This window comes from Poecilia formosa, unplaced genomic scaffold, assembly GCF_000485575.1.
Source record: "Poecilia formosa unplaced genomic scaffold, Poecilia_formosa-5.1.2 Scaffold547, whole genome shotgun sequence".
Classification (NCBI taxonomy): Eukaryota; Metazoa; Chordata; class Actinopteri; order Cyprinodontiformes; family Poeciliidae; genus Poecilia; species Poecilia formosa.
In genome coordinates, this window is record NW_006800486.1 from 152307 (window position 1) to 178391 (window position 26085).

The following is a 26085-nucleotide window of genomic DNA, read 5'->3' on the forward strand; positions in this document are numbered from 1 at the left end:
TGAATGTTGCAAACATATTTTTATATTTAAATCAGATTTTTCCTCATTTATTACTACATTGAGTTGAACAGTTACTAGATTTTATTTATTTTGTTTAATAGTTTTAAGTGGGAATGTTTATTACTGTTAAACATTTGTGAAATACATTTATTTGTATCAATAAAACCTCATTATGTGATTTAATATTTCTTCATGAATTGAACTTTCACCTCTGAACAATGTCATTAATAACTCACTGTTTATGTCCAAAAAAACTACTGAAATCATATTTTTATATTTAAATAACATAAAATACAAATTTAAATCTTCAACTTTCATATTTCAGGAGCAGTTTGTTTTCCTCACTTTGGTTCCAATTTTAAATGAAATATTAAAAACTACAGCAGTGTTTTTCAACCACTGTTCCGCGGCACACTAGTGTGCCGTGAGTGATCGTCAGGTGTGTCGTGGAACAGTGGTTGAAAAACACTGCTCTAGTTTTTAATATTTCATTTAAAATTGGAACCAAAGTGAGGAAAACAAACTGCTGGACTGAAAGGAGCGGGAATCACCATGGCAACCAGTGACTCAGCGTTTTTGAGAGCCAGTTCTAGCATTTTCTGCTAGCTTATTCTTTCGTCTAGTTTTTAGGTTTTCAGTAATGATATTTGTCTTTTGAAGACAACACGCTTCCACATTTAAAAAGTATTTAATGTTTTATAACATCTCAGATATTTCCTCTTTTTAAGCTTTTTTTATTGGACGTGATTTCACACGAAGAATTTTCACGATGAAAAAAAGTTTTCGCTACGCGAGTCGGGTAAACATCCCAACATGAACATTATTATCATTATTATTATAAGTTAAACAACATGAAGTTCATCAAGCGTTTCTGTTTCTCCTTTAGGTGCCGAATAAAAACCTTCACATTGATCATGATGATTTCCGTGAGTTCGAGCCTTTCGACGGAGAAACCGATCTCATTCCAAGATCGGCGCAACCTGGAGTTGGTATGATTCGTTTTCCAATGATTCATTGCTGCCAGAACGAGCTGAATCACTAAAAACAAAATGTCTGTGTCAGACGCACTGTTGGTGGTGGGCGTCGACATGCGGAAGGACGTCAATGCGGCGCACCACTACACCGGCGAGTACATGACCAACCTGCTGGTGGTGCGCCGCGGCCAGCAGTTCATCATCGACGTCTCCTTCAGCCGACCGGTGACGCCACAGGACGACTTCCAGCTGGAGTTCCTGATTGGTGAGTTTCAGATCTGATCTTTGCTCTGATTGGTTGGTTTCCTTGTGTACAAAGTATCTGCTAGCTTTGCCAGAAGAGTTACGGAGGTTTCATTGAGTCGTCGGTCATTGTCTTTGGCCTCGTCTTCTTTTCTTTGCTAGAGAACAGCAACATTTGTTTTGCTGCCTTAAGGACCGACTTCACTCTTTGGTTCAGTTAATCCAGCTTCAGGTTAAAAGTGTTCCCACCCAACAGGAGGACAAAGAGACCAATGTGTTCACTGCAAGTCTTTTAGTACCCAGACTCTTATTTTGAAGAGACAACCATAAACATATAACTGCAATATTAGTAATGCAGGTCCAAGACCAGATGGTTTCATCCACAAGCTGACTGCCTGATAACCAGATTGCTAATCCCAGTTTAGCTGCTTTACAGGCCGCAACTGTTTTATAAAAAATCTCTGCACATGGAGAAATCTCACAGAGTTCATGCAAAAATGTCTTTTTTATTAAAAGTCCTTACAGCGTATATTCAGTGGCACAAACATTCATCCCTCCTTTCCCAAACGGAGGATAGGTTTACGATCTACTGTAAAATCAGAAACATTGAACGCAGCGTCACATGGGAAAGTCACGTTGTATTGACTTTCTAACACTAAAAACATTAAGACTGTAGAGTGGAAGACGATATCAGCGTTACCAAACAACGTTCTCCAGTACTCCGACATAAAAGACGAGTCATGTTGATTGAACTCAGTGCTAGAAGAATCGAGCCTGCTAGGCGAGGACGGTCCTATCATTTTGTTCAGAACGTTTCTTTTCCTGAGTCTCATGTGAATTGTATTTCTGTCCTCCAGGCGCAGACCCGGCGGCCAACAAGGAGTCCCTGGTGGTGGTGAACTTCGGTAACCATTCTGGTGCGGCCTGGGCCGGTCAGATTGTTGAAGCTAGAGATACGGTCGTTTCCCTCGGCGTCACGGCGAGCTCCAAGGCCATCGTGGGCTTGTACCGGATGTACGTGGCTGTCGCCATGGGAAACGGGATGCAGCGGACCGAGAAGGACCCCAACACCAACTTTTACCTGCTGTTCAACCCTTGGAATCCAGGTACACCAAAATAATGAGCTTACTGTGGGAATTTCTGTTTCCAAAGGTTGAAAGCTTCGTCAACTTCAACATCTGATAGCAAACCTGAAGAAAATAGTTTATTTATTTTAATTTCTCTCTTCATTTTATATTTCCCACAATTATTTGAAGCAACTTCTAGTTTTCTGAGTAAAGTTACTAAACAGCAACATCTGTGTGGAGTTTGACTGGGCCACTGTGAGTCGGTTTCTGATCATGTTTGCAGATGATGATGTTTTCTACCCGGATGATGCCGGACGCTCTGAGTACGTTCTGAACTCAACTGGTCTGATTTATATGGGGACCCCGGACCAAGTGACTGAGCGAGGCTGGGTTTACGGACAGGTAGTCCGCCGTATGAACCAGCAGAGCACAGATCCGCCCCAATCTGCCGTTAACGTTCGGAGTTTCTTGTTGCAGTTTGAGGAAGGCATTCTGGACGCCTGTATTTACATCATGGACGCCTGCCGGATGTCGATTCATAACCGCGGTGACGTTGTCAAAATGGTTCGCACTGCATCTGCTTTGGTGAGACCATTCAGTGTTTGATTCTTCATCAGGTTTTATTTACACCAACAACTTCATTCAGAATCCACAAAACAAGCATTAAATTTAGTTTTTGTTGGTTTTCTGTCTCCACCTGTAAACTGACCTTTGACCTCTAGATCAACTCCCAGGACGACAACGGAGTGTTGATTGGGAACTGGAGCGATGACTTCTCCATGGGGACGCCGCCAACGACCTGGACAGGAAGCGCCAGCATCCTGCAGAAGTACCACACCTCAGGAGCGCCGGTGTCGTTTGCTCAGTGCTGGGTGTACGCCGGCGTCCTCAACACCTGTAAGACGCACTGTAAAAACTACACAGCAACACACTGTAAAAACCTGAATCAAATAAAACACTTTTATGGCCAGAATTTCATTTGTTGTTCCAGATTTCAGTCAAAATTTGTTTTAGAGCTGTAACATTGCATAAATAAATAAATGTTATTATGGGTAATATTACCTGGTAATAGCTAAAATTTGAATAAAATTTTTATAGCTGCAAAGTTTGCTAAATGAGAAAAACAATCAAAAGCCTCTGATTAAGCAAAAGTTTTAGCTAAGTAGCATTTAGCTAAAGATAAAAGACTAACAGTCGTGAGTTTAACAGCTGGAACGTTTGCTAAATGTAAAAACCTGACATTTAAAAAGTACTAACTAGATGTTTGCAAAAGCAAGAGGTGACAGGATTAATACATGAAACGTTAGCTGAACGGGTAAAAGAGTTGGAGTATTTCCAAAAAATAGAGTTTGTTGGTTAAATGTAAAAGTGTCTCAAAGGATTTACTAAAATGTTAAAATGAGATTAGCAGCTTATGATGCTGCTGAAATTAGAAGATAGAATACAATATGGACAAAAACAGTTTATATTTCTTGTCTATTATCTGAGTTCTTATCTGGTGAATGTGTTAAAGTTTGAATATTTGATGCTAAACGGTTTGTCTGTCTGCAGTCCTGCGATGCCTTGGGATCCCATCAAGAGTCGTCACCAACTTCAACTCAGCCCACGACAACACGGGCAACCTGAAGACCGAACTCATCTTCAAGCCGGACGGCACGCCTGACAGACACAAGACCCAGGACTCTATCTGGTTGGTCCAAACGCTCCGCACGACACCATGGAACAAGCTTAACTTTTGTTTAGGGTTTTTAAACCTTTTGGGTTGTCAGCAACCGCCATGGCCGTCAATGACCATTGACCATGACCAACGACCAGTTTATGGTTATTGGCCATAAACTGTCATTTATGGCCAACGACAGTCACTGAGTTGGTTTCTGTGCAGGAACTACCACTGTTGGAACGAGGCGTTCATGAAGCGAGTCGATCTTCCACCAAAGTACTCTGGATGGCAGGCGGTGGATGCGACTCCGCAGGAGACCAAAGACGGTGAGGCAGAACAACAGAAACATCCCAAACCCACAGGAAGCACCGATTAACCCAACCGTGTCTCGCTGTGTTCCAGGATATTTCCGTTGCGGTCCGGCGCCTGTCATTGCCATCAGGGACGGTGAGCTGTGTCACCCCTTCGACTGTGGCTTCGTCTTCGCTGAGGTTAGACTGGAAGGAGATCAACATTAAACCTGAGTTATCAGATAAATCAGTCAAGTGATAGCTGACTGTCCTCCAGGTGAACAGCGACCTGATCCACATGAAGAGTGACAAGTATGGCAATATGACTCCATTCAAGGTGGACACGACTTATGTTGGAAAGCTCATTTACACCAAGTCACTGAGCGGTTGGGGACCTGAGGACATCACAGGGACCTATAAGCATCCAGAAGGTCATTTTAAACAGCTTTATATGTCATGCGGTCAAAGTTACCAGGATTAGCACAGGAAGGTGAATGGAAAAAATCTGAATCTACAGGAAGTCCGGCAGATCAGCAGACCATGGCTCTGGCTGAGCAGTACGGATGTTCAAGAGACAGATCCAACTTCCCTGCTTCCAAGCTGTCCATCCAGATTTCAGCTCAGGCGGTAAGGAAACCATCCGTCCATCCGTCCATCCATCCGTCCGTCCGTCCATCCATCCGTCCATCCATCCGTCCATCCGTCCATCCATCCGTCCGTCCGTCCATCCATCCATCCTGAGAGATAAGGCTTTGAGTTGTACGACATCACAGATACAACTTGCCAAGGGTAGTGCGACGTAATTACTATAATACGGGAAACTTAAGGGAGATACTGGAGCACGGCAGGAAAGAGAAGTAAAACATGGTAGTTTTTTGGCCAAAACAGGAGATTTGACAGGTATGAACTGGTTCCTGTCAGCATGAAGAACCAGTGGCTCTACTCTGAGTCCGTTCTGGATGGCTGAGCGTCTGTCTTTAAGGGAGAGTCCAGACACTCTCATTTCAGGTGCTTTTATCCATCACCTCGTTCCTTCAGTCTGTACCCAAATCTCATGACCTTAGATGAGGGTAGGAACATAAACTGACCGGTAAATCAAAATCTTCACCTTTTGACCACAAGAGACCAGGGACGTGTCAAGTCTACCAATGGTCTACATACTAGTGAGTTTGATGGGTTGGTTGAGTTGTCAACCCCGTTTCATCACCACCAGACCATTATCAGCTCGGTGTTGCATACAAACCAGTTCAGTGTGAACGCTGTTTCCTGCCGAGGGGTTTTCTGTGTAGCATTCAGTATCTGAAGGCAGTCGTGTCCAGCAGACCTCAACAGACCAAAGTACAACAGAGGACCTTAACTCTATGCCTCTTCCCCATCTGTCCAGGGCTATGTGGGCGAGCCTCTGAGGGTTTCAGTGACTTTTTACAACCAAAGTGAGGCGATGAAATTGGTGAAAGTTCACATGGAGATCAGCCCCACCTACTACACCGGCGTGGTCGCATCAGATCCACTGAAAGTTGAGGACTTCAGGCTTCGTCTGGACGCCTTCCAGAGTGAGTGGCTTTGACTTCAGATCTCTGGAATTAAAAAGGGATTCCCAGGACATTTTAGATATGTCTGTGTTTCTGTTGCAGGTAGCATTAAGGTGTTTGAGCTTTTGCCTCAGGAGTACATCTCTTATCTGGGCTCTAACAGCAGCCTGGAGGTCACTGTGACCGGACAAACCGACGATGTGGAGGTGTCAGAGGTCAAGACCATCGCCCTGAAGCTTCCACCGCTGAACATAACAGTAAAACCCAGACTGAACATCCATGAAACCTTCAATAGTCTGAAGATTTCACACTGATTTGTTGATGTGTGTACCTGTACCCAGCTGAGTGGGCAGCCTCAGGTGAATCGTGACATGTACGTCATGGTTTCCTTCACCAACACCATGGGCTTCCCCCTCACCGGTGCCAAGCTGGCCATGGAGGGAGCCGGACTGCTGGAGACTCAGGTCTACAACTACAGGTAAACCCGGTTCACCTGCCTCACCTGCAGCTTCCTCTGCTTTATATTTAAAACATGTTTTCTGTCAGGACGATTCCTTCTATGGGCCAAATATCCCGCAAGGTCGGGTTCAGACCGACGAAGCCGGGACTCCAGACTCTCCTGGTGGTGCTGGACTGCGACAACCTGCCCGATGTAAATACCACAACGGGTCGCTCAAAATCAAACTTCAAGATTAACTTAAAAGCCAAATGAGGTTAAAAAGATTAGCCTGTAGAATGTTCTTTGCTACAACTGAGGTAAAAGTATTTAAAGATAAAATGTAGCAAATAAAATATTAGCCAAAATTTAAAACAACCAAAGATTATGGGGTTTTGCCAAACTATTAGCAATAAACTGTAGCGAAACTGAAAAGGTTACCTATTATGGATTTATTAGCTAAAATTATTTATTGTCATCATTAACTTAAAAAAGGAAAAATTAAGTAGATAAGAACTTACATTTTTATTAGAGTAAGCTGCAGCTGAAAGTTGATGCGCCGGCATTTGATGAAATAGATTTAGCAGCCCACACATTAGCTAAACGTTAGCTAAATGGTTAAAAATGTTCAGATTTCCACAGTTTAGAAAAAAATAAGTAGAGATGAAATAGTAAACTTAAACTGTTTAGTTTTGTGTAGCTATAGGTTAAAACTACATTAATTTATCTCAAGATTTATCAGTTTACAGCAATAAATGTTAGCTAAGCATTAGCTAAAGTGGTTACTGCTTGCTAAGTCATTAGCATTAGCGTACTAAATGTGCAAAAGTCAAATAATAACAGCTTAAGATACTGTAGCTCAATATTAAAAAGACTTTTTTTTAAATTAGCTAAAATATTAGCTAAAAATTATAATTGTCAAATTAACCTAGCTACCAAAAACATAGCAAAGCTAAAGCGTTTTATAAATTAAAATTTGTTTTTATGAGGCTAAAATGTACAATGAATTTGGTAAATCCAACAATCTTTTATCAAAAGTCTAAAATATTTGCTACAACCTGAGGAAAATGTTGAGATGTATCTGATGAAGTTTTAACTACGAAAGGAAAACAAAACGTTTTTATTTCTGCTAAGTGTCTTGAGAAAAAACTTATCTGTACATTATAAACACCAACTGGAGATTTTACTTTAAATTTGACATTAAAACCTTAAAAAACAGGTTGTTGTAACATTAGCATTTTGATGCTAATAACTGTGTTTCCTTTTAGATGACGGCAATGGTGGAAGTCAAGGTCGTGCCGTGACCTTTGACCTTTCATCCAGTGAGAAAAAGCAACAAATTCTACAAGTTACATTCATCATGATAATTTTTCTGTCGTGAAATCATTTGAAATTGTTCTTAAAATCAACAAAATGCGTAAATCAAACTTCATATTGAGGATCAGTGTTTCCAGTATCAGGTAATCCATCAGCTATAATCGCTCTGTGAAGACACAAAATCATAAACCTGAAAGATTAATTTAGTAGTTAAATGAAAGAAGCTTCAGATGGAAAATTGTGTAAATTTGTTCTGTAATTTAATCTTTAGCTCATTTTAATGACATTTAAAATTAAAATAATTAAAATTCCCATTTTTGTCTTTAATTTCAGAGAAAATTTGACCAACGCAGCCAATTTCTGATTAGTTACTGATTTATTTTGGGCCTGTTTCAAACCGTTAGACACAATTTGTTCCTGTCTGTCTGGAAACTGAACCTGTGCATGAAGTTTTACAATCCTTGACCAAATCAAATGTGGTTTTATCCCTTTTTCTGTTTTCATAACAATAATAACACTGTGTACTAACAAATAAAGAATTTCAAAAGCACTGAATGTCACTGATCTTTAGCATTTATTGGATTTTGCACAGAAACATTTTAAATGAGAGAATTAAGTTACTGCAGTGGTCTAGTCAAAGGGTCTGCAACAATCTTTAAAAGCTATACTAGCCTTCAGAACAGCTAAATAAAACTTCTTTAGTGCAACAAATGTTACATGGCCTTAAAAAAACAACTTAAAAGTATTGATCTACTTCAGGATATTTGTTGAAACCCATTTTATTTCTGTTTTAGGATTTTAAATAAAGAAAAATATAAAACTTGCTCAAAAAGCAGGATGTTGAATATACAAAATGAAAATGACAAGAAAAAACATGATTTACAATTTAATGACAAGGAAATAGATCTAAACCAACATCACTGGTATTTTAATTCATTCTGTCGTGGAAAATCAGTTTATTACATCAAAACGACTAAACCAGTAGGTGACCTTTGACCCGTTTCTGCTGATCGTTCTTTAATTATGGAGGCGGATCAGGAAGCTGCAGTAAGGTCAGTCGGCCACTAGAGGGAGGCAGCGGTCTTCCCCTCCCAGTAACCTCCAGTCCGGTAAACTCCAGACTCATTTGTTGTTTGGTTTCTCCTGATCATCAGCAGCTTCTCATGTCTTTCCATCCGAGCAGCCATCTTGACTCCAGTTTGGACCTGCTGGTCCAGAACCGAAGTTTGATGTCAAACTTAAAACCACCGAAACAAGCCGAAACAACCCGAAACAAGCCGAAACATCGGCGTTTTCCTCAAGTTTCTGTCTGTCTGCCTTACTGTGCGAGTTTTAGTCGGCGCCCGCCCACCCCCCCTCCTCCCCGCAGCCACAGTTGAATCGACGTCATGGCAACGGTATCTGACGCATCAGCATCACAAAAACTGGTCGTTCCAGGTCCCGACTCAAACACACGCGGGTTTTTCTGGAGCTGCGAGGACCGGAGCGGGAACCGTCACCCAGCTAGGGTAACCCAGAGGTGTCAAAACTGTTAGCCATTAGCGCCAAAATTATCTAAATATTGTTATATTAAAACAGAAAAAAAACAACATTGACAAGAGTTTAATAAAGCACAGCAGTCTGATTTTTGTAATAGTGGAATCTGTGAGTCATTGTTGATCAATCATTGTATTAAATGACCGATTTCTTTTCTTTTTTTTTTTTTTTTAGGAACTTAGGGTGTTTGTCCTTGTTTGGCAACAAAAGTCTGGCAACATTGGTTTTCTGGCAAAGTGTAATAAATGAAAACAGAAATGTTGTAAATAAATGAAAAATACTGACGATGTGTGACCTGAGGGGCCAAACAGAATCATCCAGAGGGCCACAAAAGGCCCCCATGCCACACTTTGGACACCCTTAATCTAACCCATGTGAGAGATCTGCTGCTGGAACAACATAACCAAACTTGCTGCTGCTCCCTCATGCATCCTCCCTCCTCTTTCTTTCATTCTTTCTTTCTTTCTTTCTTTCTTTCTTTCTTTCTTTCTTTCTTTCTTTCTTTCTTTCTTTCTTTCTTTCTTTCTTTCTTTCTTTCCTTCTTTCTTTCTTTCTTTCTTTCTTTCTTTCTTTATTTCTTTCTTTCTTTCTTTCTTCCTATCTATCCATCAGTCTGTCTCTGATCTGAGGATGTAGAAAGACGCCATCTAAGTTCCGGTTCCATCCAGCAGGGGGCGATGCACAGAGATGAGCCGTAACAACCACAAAGTTTCAGATCAAACCAGAATAAGGAGGTTGATGATGCAGGTGAAGGTTTACATGTGATGCAGCAGCAAGAACTGATTCATGTTCCTCTGTTGGTGCCTCAGTCTACTCTTGTTGCTGCAATTCTGACATGTTTTCAGGGTGTTTGTGCTGCAGCTTTAACCAGGGGTTTAGTGCTGCAGTTTGAGCATCTTTTCTGTTTTTTGTGCCGCAATTTCAACATGTTTTCTGTGTGTTTGTGCTTTAGTTTTCACCTGTTTCCAGGTTTTCCGGTTGTAAACCTGGAGTTTGTGCCTCAGCAGGGTGTGGATCTGTGCGGCCCGGTTGCTGATCCTGATCCGGTTCTCCGGCCCGCCGCTCTCAGGCTGCAAGGCAAACAACTGTTACCTACAAATCATCCGTCTCTATTGGAAACCGGTTTTTCTCCCCCGCCTGCTGCCGCCTCATGCATCCTCCCTCCCCCTCCTCGTCCTTCTGCACAGCACATGTCTGGTTGCAGTTTGCTGCGGCTGTGTTGTGCTGCGTTGGAGGACGCCGGGCCGAACCGGGCCGGGCCGGGTCGGGCCGAACCGGGTCGGTCAGTAGAACATTTGTTACTGTTGCTGGCCGGCAGCAGCAGCATGTGCTCTTCATCCCCCACACCGCCGACAGGTGTTGGCTTCATGTGACTGCCTGCCTGTCCGGACAGCGCTCCAATGGAGGAGGAGGAGGAAGAGGAGGAGGAGGAGGAGGAGGAGGAGGAAGAGGCGGGGTGTGTAAAGTTTCATCAACAACAACTGTGTCAACTCTGGAGCCGCTGGGTTGGGAAAGCAGCAACTCAGGATGCCTCTCCTCCTCTTCCTCCTCTTCCTCCTCCTCTTCTTTAACTCCCCTGGATGAATGGATGAATCCACCCTTTTGTGTGCGATGGGTCGTTCCTCGGCAACAGCTCCATGGTTACAGTCCAATAAATAACATCACACTCGCTCCTCTGCCTCTCTGGATCTCAGGATGCGAAGGAAAAGTTTCTTCACTTTTGTTTCCTGAAACTCTGAAGCAAATTCAGAATCCCAAACTGAGCGTCTGATCAGCGTTTCTGCAGCTGCGCTGTTTGGTGAGCGGGTGAACGCACGCAGAGCTGCAGTGATGAGCTGAAAACATGCAAAGCGGCTCAGTAGAAAACCCAAATCAGCTCCGGCAGAGGAACAGGTTTGGAGTGGGACGCGCCAGAAGAGAAGATCTTTGTTTTTCTGCTGCTTTTTGTTTTGTTTACTTTATGAAAATGTAAAGAGGAGTTCTGCTGACATGACAACCAGATGTGAAGCAGAATCTGAACAGTCTTAACACATAGATTCTCAGTTGGTTTCAGGCCTGGACTTTGACTAGACCATTCTAACCTTCTAACTTTGAACTCTGGTCATTATGTTCAGGGTCAGTTTCCTCCACGTCTCCTTCTTGGTTTCTTCTCATCCAGAAAGTCCAGATAAATCTCTCCTGTTAGTCAGGGATGTCCAAAGTGTGGCCCGGGGCCGTATGGGGACATCCGGATGATTTTGTTTGCCCCTCCATCCAGTCGAACTCATCCCTTCAGCACAGAATCAGATTTTTGCAAATAAAATCTTCTTGAATATATATTTTTTTAGATATGAAACAAAGTATTTTCCTTTAGTAACAGTGTTTCTGTTTGCTACATTTGCTAAGAACAGCGAGCGCTACCCTGCTGATGTAGCCAAATGGAAAAAAGAGACACGAACAGGCCTGGACTTTGGTTTACAGATTCATTTTCTACAAAGATTAGATTACTTTGATTTATATGTTACAAAGAAGATAAATATACCACAGCTGTATGTAAATATCTGGGTTCTCTTGAAACATTCAGAGTGTGATGTGAACTGAATCGTTCACTCAGAAACTGAATCGTTTCCTGTCAGCGTGTTGAGGATCCACAGTGGATCATCGTTAGGCGGAGCGGCCATTAATCTGAACAGGGGAGTGAAAGGCTGTGATTGGATTAGTGACGTAATCATGTTATCTGTCTGCCTGCCTTTCTGTGTGTGTGTGTGTGTGTGTGTGTGTGTGTGTGTGTGTGTGTGTGTTTGCTTATTTAGGACTGATTCACTGACATGTTAGGTAAAATTAAAACAATCTGTGTCAGCTAAAATGCTGTTTATTGGGCCGATTTTCAGTTTTTATGCATTTAATTAATATGACAAAGAAAATTTGACATTTTTTTATTGAACTTGTCGATTATCTTTATAAACAAGCAAAATAAGATGGGATGATTCGGTGACTGTCTGATTCAAAGTCTGGCCCGGGGGCCATTTGTGAACCTTGGAATAATTTTATTTAGTTCAAGAATGTGGTTCTTGAACTAAATAAGGGTTTTTCTTCATTAAAAAAAGAAACAGGTCAAAAATTCACAGCGAAAATTTCATCTCCACTTCCTGTTATTGAAGCTATTAGCAACGCAGCACAGCTAGCTTTTACATGAAGTAAGAAAATGAACAGTTTGGAGACATTTCCTGAAAAGTTTAGTATGTTTAAAGTTTAAATATCATAGAAAAGGATAAAAGTGCTGGGTATAATTCTGCTAATAGCAGAGCTAATTTTTTGTGTAGCAGTTTAACATCTTTTGCTGACCTAGCTTTATTAAGAAAATGGCAGATTAAGACAGATTAAAATATGAAGTGTACATAACACAACACTTACATTGGGTGACAAATATGTGTAAAAAAATCTCATGAATTGTTTTGAGAGCGTTGAGTCCTCATGGCACATGGTTTGTATCAACATGGCTGAAGTTAGCACTTTTGCTTTAGTTTCCACTGAACCAGTGGTGCCCAAAGTGGGTCCTGGAGGCCCGGCATCCTGCATGTTTTAGTTTTCTCCCTGGTGGTAACAACCTGTTCAGCAGGTCAGTGTTCTCCTTACGCCTCTAACGAGCCGTCATTTGGTCCAGGTGAGCTAAACCAGGGAGAGAACTGAAACATGCAGGATGCCGGGCCTCCAGGACCCACTTTGGGCACCGCTGCACTAAACACTGTTATTATAACAGTTTAGCGTTAGCAGAGCTAATGTTTATGATTCATACTGTAGGGTTAGCACAGCTAGCTTTGTAGTTAGCGGCACCCAAACCAACACAATATAAAATCCAATTTATCATGTTTGTTTTTACATCAGCTAGCTTAAGCAGCTACAGGAAGTTGTAAAAGTGGTAGCATCATGACTAGCATTAGCCTCAGAAAGCTAACTAAGAGCAAACAGGTGGCTGTTTTACCTTCAAGATAGTAAAATTCATCATGTTTACATCAGTTTGTGAGTTTTAGACTCAAACTGAGACTGTTTGTTCGCTTCATTCTGAGCCGCTCACTCATTTAAACATGTTAGATTTCCATAAACTGCAGTTAATTAATATGGATTATGTGACTAAATGTAACAAAACCCCAGATGTTGGCAGGTGTTGAAAAGTTTCTGATGCTTCAAGTGAACAAATGATGGAGAGGATGAAGCAGGTTACAAACTGGGATCTGCTTCAGACTTTATGGTTTTACTTTTTAATAAACTGTTGTTGTTCCAGCAGGTCGAACCAAACGCCTGTGGGTCAAACTGAAAGAAAGATGCAGCAGCCATGACTCAGAGATCTTGGTTCTGGTTAAATCTCCCCTCAGATCCGGTTTCCTCCCGGGGAACCGAGTTCCTCAAAAGCTCTGAGTCCCACAGGAAGCATCACTGCCACGGCAGTCTGTCCGGAGCGGGAACGCTGCAGGAACACTGCAGGAACGCTGCAGGATGCCCGCTCTGATGCCACAACCCTGCACGGCAGAAAAACTTCAGGCCAAACATGGAATCATCTCAACTGAACAGCAGCAGAGAGGAGGAAGTGAAAACAAGAACTGCCTTCATCTTGACTTTATCAAAACTCAGTAAAAGTGTCAGAGAGCCGCTGCCTTCTCGTTGTTCAGAGTAAAAGCGGCGCTGCTGCTGCAGGAAGCCAAACAGGAGCAGCTCAAAATGTCTGACAGAGCTGGAAACACCCAGATCCTTCATCAGCAGCAGGCCGAACCAGCCCGAGACAGGCGGAGAGGCTCTTCCTGCTCGGCTGCAGCCGCCCGCAGGGGAGGAGGGGTGTGATGGGAGGAGAGCTGCCTGCGCTCCCTCCAGCAGGGGATGATGGGAGGAGAGGAGGAGGGGTCTGTATCTGGAGATGGAGGGCTGTCAGGAATGTGGGAGAGCAAGCAGACATGCAGCGAGCGAGGAGTCGAGCCGCTCGCACTAAATTTAACAATGAGAGTCGGCAGGACGTTTAAATTTAGTCTCCAGCTTCACCGAGTCGGAGCGGCTGCTGCTCACCCGGCAGAAAACATCTTCATCCTGCAGCAGAGCGGCGGTCCGAACGGGTCAGGTTCTCCTCCCACAAACCACTGAGGAGCCGAGTTCCTCACGGTCTTCCTGAACAAAGAAAGCTTTTCAGAGCTTTATGTTGAAGAGTTTTACATCTTTCATGACATGGTGAAGAAATGAAGCAAACTTCATCTAAATCAGGTCAAGAAAACACAAAAAGTCCAGAAAACAAAAAACAGAAATGATCTGAAATCCTGAGGACTGAACTGAGTAACGAATCACAAAGCTCCAAACTGCAGAAACACAGTGACATGTTCACAGGGCATGACGCTGATTTCAAAGAATCAGGAAGTTATCGTTTCAGTTTGGATGTTTTCTGTTTCATCCACTTTATTTTACCCATGAAAAGGTGTGCAGAGTACAAAGACTGAACAAACAAATGAGAGGAAAATCTGAAGAAAAACCTTCAGAAAAGACAAACTAAAAAAGAAAGAGTGGCTGCTTGAGAGAAAATGAAAAGAAATTAGGATAAAATGTAAATAAATTGGCTTTATTCTCACCCAGAAAACAAATTCAGTTTGTTAGAAAACATCAGAATGATTTAGAGAAAGAGAGGAAACAACAAACTAGAGATAAAATCCTCCTGGATTACACAGTATGCAGATGATACAGTGATGTACACTGAGATTAGAGGAGAGATGGATGGATGATAGATGGATGATGGATGGATGATGGATGGATGGATGATGGATGGATTATGGATTATGGATGGATGGATGGATGGATGGATGGATGGATGGATGGATGGATGGATGGATGGATGGATGGATTGATTATGGGTGATGGATGGATGGATGGATGGATGGATGGATTATGGGTGATGGATGGATGGATGGATGGATGGATGGATGGATGGATGGATGGATGGATGGATGATGGATGATGGATGATGGATGATGGATGGATGATGGATGATGGATGGATGATGGAGGATGGATGATGGATGGATGGATGATGGTAGATGGATGGATGGATGATGGGTGGATGGATGATAGATGGATGGATGGATGATGGGTGGATGGATGATGGATGGATGGATGGATGGATGGATGATGGATGGATGATGGATTCGTGTATATTGGTGTGATTTCCCTTTAAATGTGTTTTATGGTCAAACTTTTCCCTTTTGGTTTTACTTCCTCAGTTAAATTGAACTTCTTGATTTTTCATCCAGAGTTCAAACGCAGCAGAAACATCTAGACATTATTATTATTCAACACCAGTAAATTAGTCCATGTTATTCAACATTTAATTATTTTGAAATGACTTTATGTTGATTCTTACAGACATTCGATTAGTTTTAAATGTAAATAAGTCTTTATTTTGCTGGTCGGATCAGAAATATGATGCGGATCTGGAGCTGAACGAACGTTTTCCTGCTCGATGTTGAAATCCTGCAGTTTTCCTCTGTGGAAACTGGAGCTGGAGTCTGGAAACAGCAGCGCCGCCCTGAGGCCGGCTGACGGTGGCATCCTCTCCAGACCCCCCCATGCCTCCCCCCAGGCTGCTGCCTCCCCCCAGGCTTCTGCCTCCCCCCCGCTGGGCTGCGCCTCCTTATCAGCGCTCCACTCGGTAGCTGCAGCCACTCTAAAGTGTGGCTGGGAGGGTTTCTTATCTCTAAACGCCTCCATGGTGAAATAAAGGCTTGTTCTTGGTTTCATTGTCAATATTGCCTTTGCTGAAAGTGAAAACTGTGAGTTTCATTTGCAGCTGGGTTAAATATGAGGATATATTACCTTTACTATTACATTTTAGAGCAACCTTTCACATTAAAGGTGGTTAAAAACGGTTTACTTAAGATTTAGTGCTGATTTACAAAGTTTCATAAAGAGTTGTTGGAATATTTTGCTGTTAAAATATAAAATATTCCAATAAAACTGTTTAATAAACATTTTTAATCATCAATATGAACAGATTAAACAGAATCGAGCTGCTGCTGGTTTGGTTCCAGCAGGAACTGATCCAGAAACCAGTGGATCCACTAAGAGGGGACCAGTTGGACCAGTGGCCCACCCCGTTACTTTACATGATCAGACACCCTGACATGGAGGCTGGCTTCAAATTTCAGAAGACTGAATTAAAATATAAAATATATAGATCTGAATGAAGAAAAATAGTAAGTAAGTAAACAGTTGTTTAATTTAGCTTTATTTATTTATTTCCCACATATAAAATGACAGAAACATAAAGAATAAATAAATCAATTATTTTTTTCAAACCTTCTACAAAATACTTTAATAACACATTGTGCTTTATTCCTAAATAAAGTGCAAAATATAACTTGAGAGCAATTAAAACAAAATAAAAGAAAACAAAACAAAAATTATGCATATATATAATTTTTGTTTTGTTTTCTTTTATATCCGGCCAGTCATGTTAAAGCTGGAGTGCAACTTAACTAGAAACAACCAATCAGACCCAGGAGGCGGGACTTAGCTCTGCCAATCACAATCTTTTTTCCCATCAGCAGATTCTGTTGTGAACGCTAGGACTAGTTAGCATAGTCACCAATGATGGTGGATAAACAGTGGTAAGCTGTTTCTTCGCTATTAGCACATTTAGCAGCTAGTACATGAGTTGAGTGACAGCGCTAAGCTCCTCCCCCTACCTGTGATTGGTTGTGTTTGGTCTGGAGTGTTGCATTTCTTCAGACAACAACAGTAGCTCAGGGATCAATCTCATAAGTAACTGTCACAACATTTCGTTATTCAAATATGTAAACAAAAATAACATATTTGTTTAAGCAAATATGTAAAATGCTTATTTTTCATAAAAATTACATACTGCAGCTTTGACTCCAGTGATATCTTTTTAAAAAAGGATATATGAAATCTTAAATGAAGTGTTTTTGAGTTGTAGAATATATTTTATTTATTCATTCCTCTCTATATACATGGCAACGGGATAACCAAATATGTTAATTTAAACCCATAAAGTTTGTTTTGGTGGTTCATGGCCCCCATTTTCTCCCCCCTCCTTGCCCGCGGTGCAAACTTCCTGGACGCGCCCCTGACAGCAACGTGTGTCCGTGCGTAAAGGCAGAGATGCTTGGTGGCCACGTCCCCTTGGAGACTGGAGACAACACGTGATGAGCTTTACTGATCAGGTTCAGAGGCAGAGAGACACCGAGACACGGCGAGAGACAGGCCGGGGCACGGAGCCTGGAGCCCGGCCACCACTTCAGCCAACCTCCGGAGCGGCAGTTAGACTTCTACAGTTGAATTCGCCTTGTTTGTTTCCTCAGAGAGGAGGAAGAGGAGGAGGAGGAGAGGAGGAAGAGAAGCAGAGCAGCAGCAGCAGGAGGAGGAGGAGAGAGGAGGAGGAGGAGGAGGAGGAGGAGAAGCCGGAGTAAAGTTTGTCCAAGTTTGCACATCCATTCGGAGAAACGCCATTTTGATTCCTCTCCTCTTCGGAGCGACTTTGCAGCTTCTTCCTCCCTTTTTTTTTTTTTTTTTTTTAACTTCATCCCCCCTCATCATCATCATCATCATCATCCTCCTCGCCACGATGTCTCGGCGCAAGCAGCCCAACCCCAACAAAGTCCGCGGTAAGTCAGCCTTTTTCCGCCGCTAGCAGCGACCTGCTGCCCGTCTCTCAGCAACAAGTTAAACTGCCGACTCAAAGTTAGCCTCTGCTCCGTGGAGTGGGCTTTCCGGGGGGGGATTTTTTTTTGTCGCTCTCTCCTCTCCGTGTTGCTTCCTAGTTTGATGCGCATCCAAGCGGAGGAATTTCAGCTCCTCTTCCGCCTCTTCCTCATTCACTCTGCGGCTAATTATCACCAGCAGCTTCATGTTTTCACGTTCTTTAGCGCAACTTTTAGCAGCCGTTTGCACTTTTTCTGGCTGTTATTCGGCGGTTATTTTCCGCCGTGGGGGGGGGTAGCAAAGAGAGAGAGAGACACGGAGGGGAAGAGGGGGTGGGAGGGGGGGGGGGGGGTCAAAGTCTGCTCAGCCGGAGGCAAGCATCCATATCTGGGTGCACTTTGGTCGGAGCCTCGCTGCTAGTTACCATGTGTAGAGCTATCAGTCCCAGACGGTAAGAGCTGCAAGCTAGCTGCAAGCTAGAGCTGCTTCTTCCGGTCTGCCTGTCACAATAAAACACCTGTTGAGCCACATCGCTATAAACGTTTCGCTTACAGACTCCATTCTGTAAAGTCCGACATAAAAGCAGCATAAAATACCTAAAAGCCGTTATTTCTTATGGTTTATTTAAACAAATAGCTAATTAGTGTACCATACATCTGTTAGTTAACGTGTTGCTACTTAGATTAAAGCTCTAAATTGTAGAAAAACACGTCACTGTCAGCTTGTTATGCTAATATTTGTTAGCTGGTCAGTCCATGTTCCCTCAGGTATGCCGTAGATTTGTTAACGTTCAGATTTTTGGTTAAGAAGTCCATATAAACGGGTTATTACTTCCACTGTGAATGCTGCAACCTTGTTGGGGTGAAAAGTGATGTTTTTGAAAAGAAAAAAACTGTCACTAACTGATCTTGTATAGCTGATTGATTGGTTTATGACTTGTTAGAGAAGGTAAATAATTGTGTTTTTACCGTGAATGTGGCAGCCATATTGGATGTTGTGTTGTGTGGATGTTTTTCGTCATGATTGATTAAGTAAATGTTTTCAAGGATCTGATAAGTTCTGATTACCGATGTTTCCTCTCAGAAAACTGATAGACTGTCACTTTAGCTGATTATGGTAGTTCGTCAGTGAGGATATCAAAGATTGCTATATATATATATATATATATATGTATGTATGTATGTGTGTGTGTGTGTGTGTGTGTGTGTGTGTGTGGAAATGGTAATGTAATTGTTGAGTTGTTTTTGATGGTTTTGAACGTTTGCTTGCTTTATTTTGAAGGCCCTCTTCCTCGTTTCCTGCTCTCTTCTGTGCTAAGTGCGTCTAGCTTTGAGCACCAACACGGTGACCTTGCCCAGACACATTTAGCCCTAAATCGAGCCCGGTTCATTTATAAACCGATCCGACGCGGCTGAGGCTCGGTCGGGGAGTCCCTGCCGCTCGGTTTGCGCCAGTTTTTGCGGCAGTTTGTCGACTTTTCGAAGTGTTTCTGACACTTTTTCCAGCGCCTCCCCAGCAGCAGCATCGACGTGACGCCTGTTGCTGCATCCTCCTCCTCCTCCTTCTCCTCCTCCTCTTCTTCCTCTCCAGTCCGTTTTCTGTCTCCCTCCGCTGCAACTTTAATTAAAATCATTAAATCAAATTTATTTTCGCACCGTCAGCACTTTTCAGCCCCGCACCGTCGTCTCGGTGAAGTTCCCCCGGCTCAGTTAGTTGTTAGCCGGGGTGTTTTCTGCGCCGCTCCGCGGCGGAGGATGCTGTTATGGCCGATAAATAACTCCCGTAACTCGGCCTTAACTGGGCCAAAGAGTCCCTTATCACCGAGCCGGGTCAATGATTGACGGCCTGGGTTTGGTTTGGCCCTCGGGAGTCAAACCAAGCGGAGTCTCAGGGCCGGACCGGTTAGATAATGGTTCAACCTGAGGAGCTTTAAGGTCACTTTTAAAACGGAAAACATCCCACTGAAACTCATAAAAGTTAAATTTATGCCCCAAAACAGTAGAAAACAAGACTTAAAGCAATAAAACACCACAGGTAAATAATGTTGGGTCTGAGATGCAGCGATCTGTTTATCCGGGCTGATATTTCCAGTTTTTAGCTCTGATCAGTGGGTCTGTCGTTTTTTTATCTAAAGAGTAAAAATGGCTCCAGAATCCTTTAATATAGGCAGAAACTCATAATTAATACTCTATTTGATCGGTTTCATTCTGGTATACAGAACAGAACTTTCAGAATTTAGCAAATATTTCCTGTCATATTATTGGTTTTTAATCTGCTCCCCTGGTTTAGTAACGTAATCTGAGAACACTCTCCATGTGAAGGACTGACCTGCTGTACTAATGGCTCAAAAACGTAAAAAAGTCTAAATTTTGGAAGATTTTAATGAAATAACTGAGCTGGTTCTGATTGACCAGTCTATCTTTATTTCATTTATGAAGCAAAGCTAACAGATTGGAGCAGATTATTCCCATCTTCTTTGTATTTTCAGTTTAAAACAGAACCAGGTAATTATTACAGAAAACGTAATAGAAACTTTTTTGTTTTACAGAATAAAACTTGTAGGACTTTTCCTCTAAACGACATAATTAGATTGTTTTCTGAAGCTGTGACTGGTGTTTGCTGGAACATCTCTACTGTCGGCCATCTTGGTTCCTCCAGATGAAGCTTTCATCTTTAACACTTCCTGTTTTGAGGCATTGAAGCTTCAGGAGCCAGACTCCATCCTGGATGAGCTTTATGAGACAGGATGCAGCGGCAGTGTGTGTGTGCTGCAGCGGCAGTGTGTGTGTGCTGCAGCGGCAGTGTGTGTGTGCTGCAGGATCTCCATGTTGGAGCTGCGTTTGATTCTGTTAACATTTCAGTAAGAAATTCAACACTGAGGTCGAGCCGGGCCCAGACTCTGGTTAGAGGGAGGTGGGGGCGGGGCCTGTGGCTGGAGGCGGAGCCTGTAGAATGTGGGCGGGACCTGGATAAAGTGGGGGCGGGGCCTGTACAGCAGATGTGGATTCCTCTCTGTGGGTCTGGATGCTGTAAAGTTTCATCATCTGGTGGTTGGATCCGACCTGAAGGCGGAAAACAGGAAGAACAGGAATCAGTGGAGGAGAAGAAGAGTCGGAGGATGCCTCAGCTGTGCAAAAGTCTTAGTCCAAGCCCCGTTTCTTCTGCATGTTGGAGCAGAACGGGGAGATTCCAGGAAATCCTCGGAGGAAACAAAGAGCTGGACTCTTCCTCTCTACTCTTCCCCTCTACTCTTCCTCACTGCTCTTCCTCCTTACTCTTCCTCCCCGCTGGATGAAGTGCGGCGCACAAAGAGTGCGTTGTGTTGCCGTGGGGACCGGCTCCCTGCAGTCGGAGTCGTGTAAAGACATGATGCAGCTTGAAGAAGAGGAGGAGGAGGAAGAGGAGGGGGGCAGCCAGCCGACTGACTCCTCTTTATCTGCTCTTCATCATCCCTTCTCCTCCTCCTCACCAGGTCTCTGACCCATCAGAGTGACTCGGAGCAACCGGGTCAGAACCGAGCCTCTGCAGGTTCTGATCTGATTTGACTTCAACGGTCAGGCAATAATTAAAATATGATTTATTACTCAGTAATAAAATAAAGATAATTTAACTGAATCCAGATTAAAAATAATATTGTCTCTAAAATGTGTATTTAATAATTAAAACAAAAAATTAATATTTAAAAATAAAAAACATTAACATTCGTATATATTCAGTAATTTATTATATTTAAATAATTATATTTACAAGTTATGGTTTAGTTATCAGATCATTTATATTTTGTTTTTAAGTTCAAAGGTCAGCCAGTAAAAAAACTGAGCTTTTAATTGAAATACATCAATATTAATTATATATAAATTAAGTGTATTAATAATAGTAATGTGTATATATTATTAATAAAAGTAGTAATAATTTTATTTATCAAAATGATTGTAATTTATTATATAATAAAATAAAAGTGACTAAACATAAAAAATAAAATTAAAATAATCAATACAGAATCTAAATACAAAGTAATAAAAATAAAACAAAATTGATAATATTTAGTTATTAATTAAATAAGAAATGAAAGTGATTATATTTGCAAATAATAGAGAATCATTTTTATTATTTGAGTCTAAAATTGTTTATTGTCTAAAATCCATTTAAACTGGATGATTTTAGTTATTTTATTTTTCTTTCAAATGAAGATGTATTAACATGATCTGTGTAATAAATTCAATAGCAATAAAATATGAAGGGTTAATTATTTAGATGGAGAAACGGAAACAGATTTTTATTTATTTATATTCTTTTAATAAAACGAATCCATGAAGTTAATTAACTGATCAAATGAAAACATGAAACCAACTGGAGCCTCTGACTCATTAATGAAACTAATGTGATGATTACACTGCGCTCACGTGACCGGCCTGGTGTGTGTGTGTGTGTGTGTGTGTGTGTGTGTGTGTGTGTGTGTGTGTGTGTGTGTTAATGGGAGTTTCAGTGGGATGTTTGTGTCCAGGGGGACAGAAGTCAAGCAGCTAATTAAAAGCCGTCTTCCTCCCCCGAGACTTTTGTTTCTACACATTAACCACACACACACACACACACACACACTAGCATGTCGTTACACAGCAGAGAAATGCAGAGCAGAAGCTGCTGATGCTGATGGAGGAGGAGGTGAAGCAAGAGGTCACTCCTCCTCATCTTTCCTCCTTTCTTCTTCTTCTTTCTCCCTCCCTGTTCACGCTGCTCTCTATTTATAGCGCCACCTTTATTTAGATGAGATTATGTTGCAACCCCCAGCAGAGAGGAGGAGCAGGAGGAGCAGGAGGAGCAGGGAGCCACGTTTCACCCATAAACATGAATATCGCCTCTTTTTCTTTAACATTTCAGGTGAAGCCTTGTTCTGGCTTCATCTGCTCTCAGTCACATACTTAAAATGTTGGGATTAAATATTTTTTGCATTTAAAAAATAGAAACTTTGTTAAATTTACCAGCAGAGTAATCAGGTAAAGAAAAGCCTGACTGATTAGTCGACAGAAATATAAAATGTAAAAATCTGCAAACACAAAAAAGCAGAATTGGTCAAACACAGCCTGTGTTTTTCATAATACAGTGTTAGCTGTGTTTTTAGGTAGCACTGCTAAAAACACATTTTTCTAACATGGTGTGTTCACTAATGTTGCTACCGCTGCTAACTTAGCAAACACAGTAACCTTTGCTATAAATGCTAACATTGCTAACACTTAATTGTGCTAACGTTGGCTCTAACACAGTTAACGTTCCCGATCATGTCAACATTGCTAACTTTACTGAAAGAACTTTTTCATGTGTAATATTTTAAAAAGATCAGATTAAATCTAGTTTTCCTCTCCTGGCTGAGATTATAATCTGCAGTTTCTAAATGTTGCTGAAGTTCTGGTTCTGTTTGCAGATTTCAGGTTTTGATTGGGTTTTTGTGAGACGGCAATGAATGATTCTCTGATGTGGAGGTAGGAGGAGCTGCTCTGATTGGCTGAGAAGCAGACAGAGAGGAAGAGGAGGATGATGAAGGATGGGGGGTTGGGTCTAACACCTCGGCCTGGACCAGATGGTTTCCCACCTTCATCCTCTTCCTCTTCCTCCTCGTCTGAACCGGAACGACCTGAGAAACCGGGCCTCTCTGTCCCGGGCTTTTATTTTGAAACTGTCACGTTTTCCCATATAACTCTTTAGTTTGGTGGTTTCATAAAGTTTATAAGAATTATTTGGGTCATTTTTTAAATGTAGTTTTCTGTGTCCGAGCCTCACCTTCCTGTTGGGCCTCAGGTGATGTTGGAACCGTTGAACAAGGTGAAGAACGGCGGAAAACGGCAGCAGTTCCGTTCAGTTTGGCCTGGCTCCACCCGGTTCTGCCCGGTTCCGCCCGGTTCTGCCCGGTTCCTCGGCGTTGCGTCAGGCTGTGACTCAGCGTTATGGGATGCCGTCTGAGCATGAAGGTGTTGCTGCTGAGTCATCAGCTGTAGGGACAGAAACAGGAAGTCATCCTGCAGGAAGTCTCATCCTGATGATGGATTTCAAAATAAAATGGGAGGCAAGAGGCTGGGTAGTCGCTATAGCAACGCTGTGGTTGCATTGCATTTCTGAGTGGACCTAAAATGAGGAAGTGGTCTCCTGCGGGATGTTTGGGCCGCGTTTCTTCTTCTTCTATAAAATCGATGTTAACGCTGAGCTGCTGCTCACATTGAAATGTTTTTATCATTTCATTTACATTTTCTTTCACTTCTCAGGAAATCTTTTCACAAGATCTTAAATTGTTTTTAGAACTTTGTTATTAATAAACAGCAAACAGGCAGATTCTGTTTGGTTTGCTTTTATTTTACTTTTCCAGGTTTATGTATCTTTGAGGTTTGTGTTGAAGTCACANGCCCGGTTCTGCCCGGTTCCTCGGCGTTGCGTCAGGCTGTGACTCAGCGTTATGGGATGCCGTCTGAGCATGAAGGTGTTGCTGCTGAGTCATCAGCTGTAGGGACAGAAACAGGAAGTCATCCTACAGGAAGTCTCATCCTGATGCTGGATTTCAAAATAAAATGGGAGGCAAGAGGCTGGGTAGTCGCTATAGCAACGCTGTGGTTGCATTGCATTTCTGAGTGGACCTAAAATGAGGAAGTGGTGTCCTGCGGGATGTTTGGGCCGCGTTTCTTCTTCTTCTATAAAATCGATGTTAACGCTGAGCTGCTGCTCACATTGAAATGTTTTTATCATTTCATTTACATTTTCTTTCACTTCTCAGGAAATCTTTTCACAAGATCTTAAATTGTTTTTAGAACTTTGTTATTAATAAACAGCAAACAGGCAGATTCTGTTTGGTTTGCTTTTATTTTACTTTTCCAGGTTTATGTATCTTTGAGGTTTGTGTTGAAGTCACAGTGAATGGGAAACTGGTTGATGGGCGATCGGCTGCTTTTCCTGCTGCTGGTTGATGGGCGATCGGCTGCTTTTCCTGCTGCTGGTTGATGGGCGATCGGCTGCTCTTCCTGGAGCAGCTGGTTGCTCTGAGGATGAGGAGCGTCTCTGGCTGCGGAGGCCTCACAGAGAGCAGCTATTGTTTCCACACTTCCTCCTTCTCCTCTCTGCTCTCCTGATGAGAGGCTGCCTCACTTCCTGTTACCCGTCCTCTTCCTCATTCTCTGAGGATGGACCAATCAGGCATCGTGGCTTAGATCAGCAGAAAGAAATGTTTTCATCTCTGAAAAAGGATTTAAAAGCCGTCTTGATGCTTGTTGACAGAATCTGAACATTTTGTTCAGCTTTCGTTCCAGCGATTCAAAAAAACATCATAACTCAGCAGTTATGAAACAAATGATCAGCATCACATTTGGTCAGATTGGAGCCTGGATTTAAACATCTCAGTGTTTCAGCTGTTTTTCAGTTTCCTGGAAGGTTGGTGGAACAACAGCAGATGGTTAATATATTCATAAATGACCTTCAGGTGACAGAAGGCCAACTTTCAACCATCTGAAGGATCAAACCCAGACTGTCAGCTGGACAAAGTATTGACACCCCTCACGAGTTCAGAGTCACACAGAGCCGTAAAGTTTAAAATCTGCTCCTCCAGCATCTTCCTCCTCCTCCTCCTCCTCCTCCAGGCGTTGGGACATTCTTTCACAGCAGAGCCGCTCGGACTTTGGACTCGCTGTAAATACGGCTTTATTTGCAGCCAACAGGGTGAAGGTAGCTCCAGCCCTGTGAGTGTGTGTGTGTGTGTGTTCTAACCATCACACACACTCCTGCAGGGTAGTTAGCTCCACAAGCTGCTTATCAGCAGCGCAGTCTCACCACACCCACACACACCAACACACTCAGAGCTGCTGGCATCTCACACAACAGGTCTGTCTGACACCAACACACACACACACACGCACACACACGCACGCACATACACACTCCTCACTCCTCCACCCTTCATCCTAACATCCTTTCATCAAACACTCCTTTGCTCTCAGGGTCAGAGACGTTTCTACTGTTTAAAATGAGAAACTGAAGATGATGATGATGTTAGCTAGCTGTTTAAGCCACGCCCCCTCCATAAGCCCCGCCCCCTCAGCAGGAAAGCCCAGTAAGATGTCGTTCTAGGCGTCTGAGTAGAATGCCTGCTGCAGCCTGCAGCTGTTCACTGTCCCAGTATTTAGCTGTTCTGATGGCTTCCTTCTAGCAACATTACAGCGCAGATTAGTGCTGACTCAGCAAATTTAAATGGAGAGTCAGCATATTTAAATGTAAACAGAACAGCTGAATCGATGCTTCCCCCAATCCCGTCCATCATACTGCCACCACCATGTTTGGATGGATGCCCCCCTGCCCCCCCTGTGCATTTCTGCCGACTCATCATTTCTA

General features: G+C 42.5%; 2 protein-coding genes and 1 long non-coding RNA gene across 3 annotated transcripts in view; 2 read left to right on the forward strand and 1 right to left on the reverse strand.

The window, feature by feature from the left end:
• The first annotated feature begins 571 nt into the window (after window positions 1–571).
• On the forward strand, window positions 572–8056 carry LOC103129445 (coagulation factor XIII A chain). The gene is made up of 17 exons (XM_007540549.2): window positions 572–799; window positions 887–989; window positions 1063–1239; window positions 2075–2323; window positions 2568–2686; window positions 2762–2869; window positions 3007–3181; window positions 3836–3974; window positions 4167–4270; window positions 4347–4435; window positions 4512–4665; window positions 4752–4861; window positions 5619–5787; window positions 5869–6023; window positions 6108–6244; window positions 6313–6418; window positions 7471–8056. The coding sequence occupies exons 1-17, from the start codon at window positions 770–772 to the stop codon at window positions 7504–7506; spliced, it is 2160 nt and encodes a 719-aa protein (XP_007540611.2). The 5' UTR covers window positions 572–769; the 3' UTR covers window positions 7507–8056.
• Window positions 8057–17102: 9046 nt separating this feature from the next.
• Window positions 17103–26085, forward strand: part of rreb1a (ras responsive element binding protein 1a) — a 42125-nt gene continuing 33142 nt past the window's right edge. Inside the window, exon 1 of the mRNA XM_007540533.2 lies at window positions 17103–17687. The gene's annotated coding sequence lies outside the window, so the exon portion shown is untranslated. The remainder of the gene's footprint in view (window positions 17688–26085) is intronic.
• Window positions 20127–24088, reverse strand: LOC107834199 (uncharacterized). Its single transcript, XR_001659981.1, has 2 exons — window positions 23500–24088; window positions 20127–20786 (listed from the first exon to the last, which is right to left on the reverse strand). It is a non-coding gene; the product is annotated as an uncharacterized LOC107834199 (long non-coding RNA).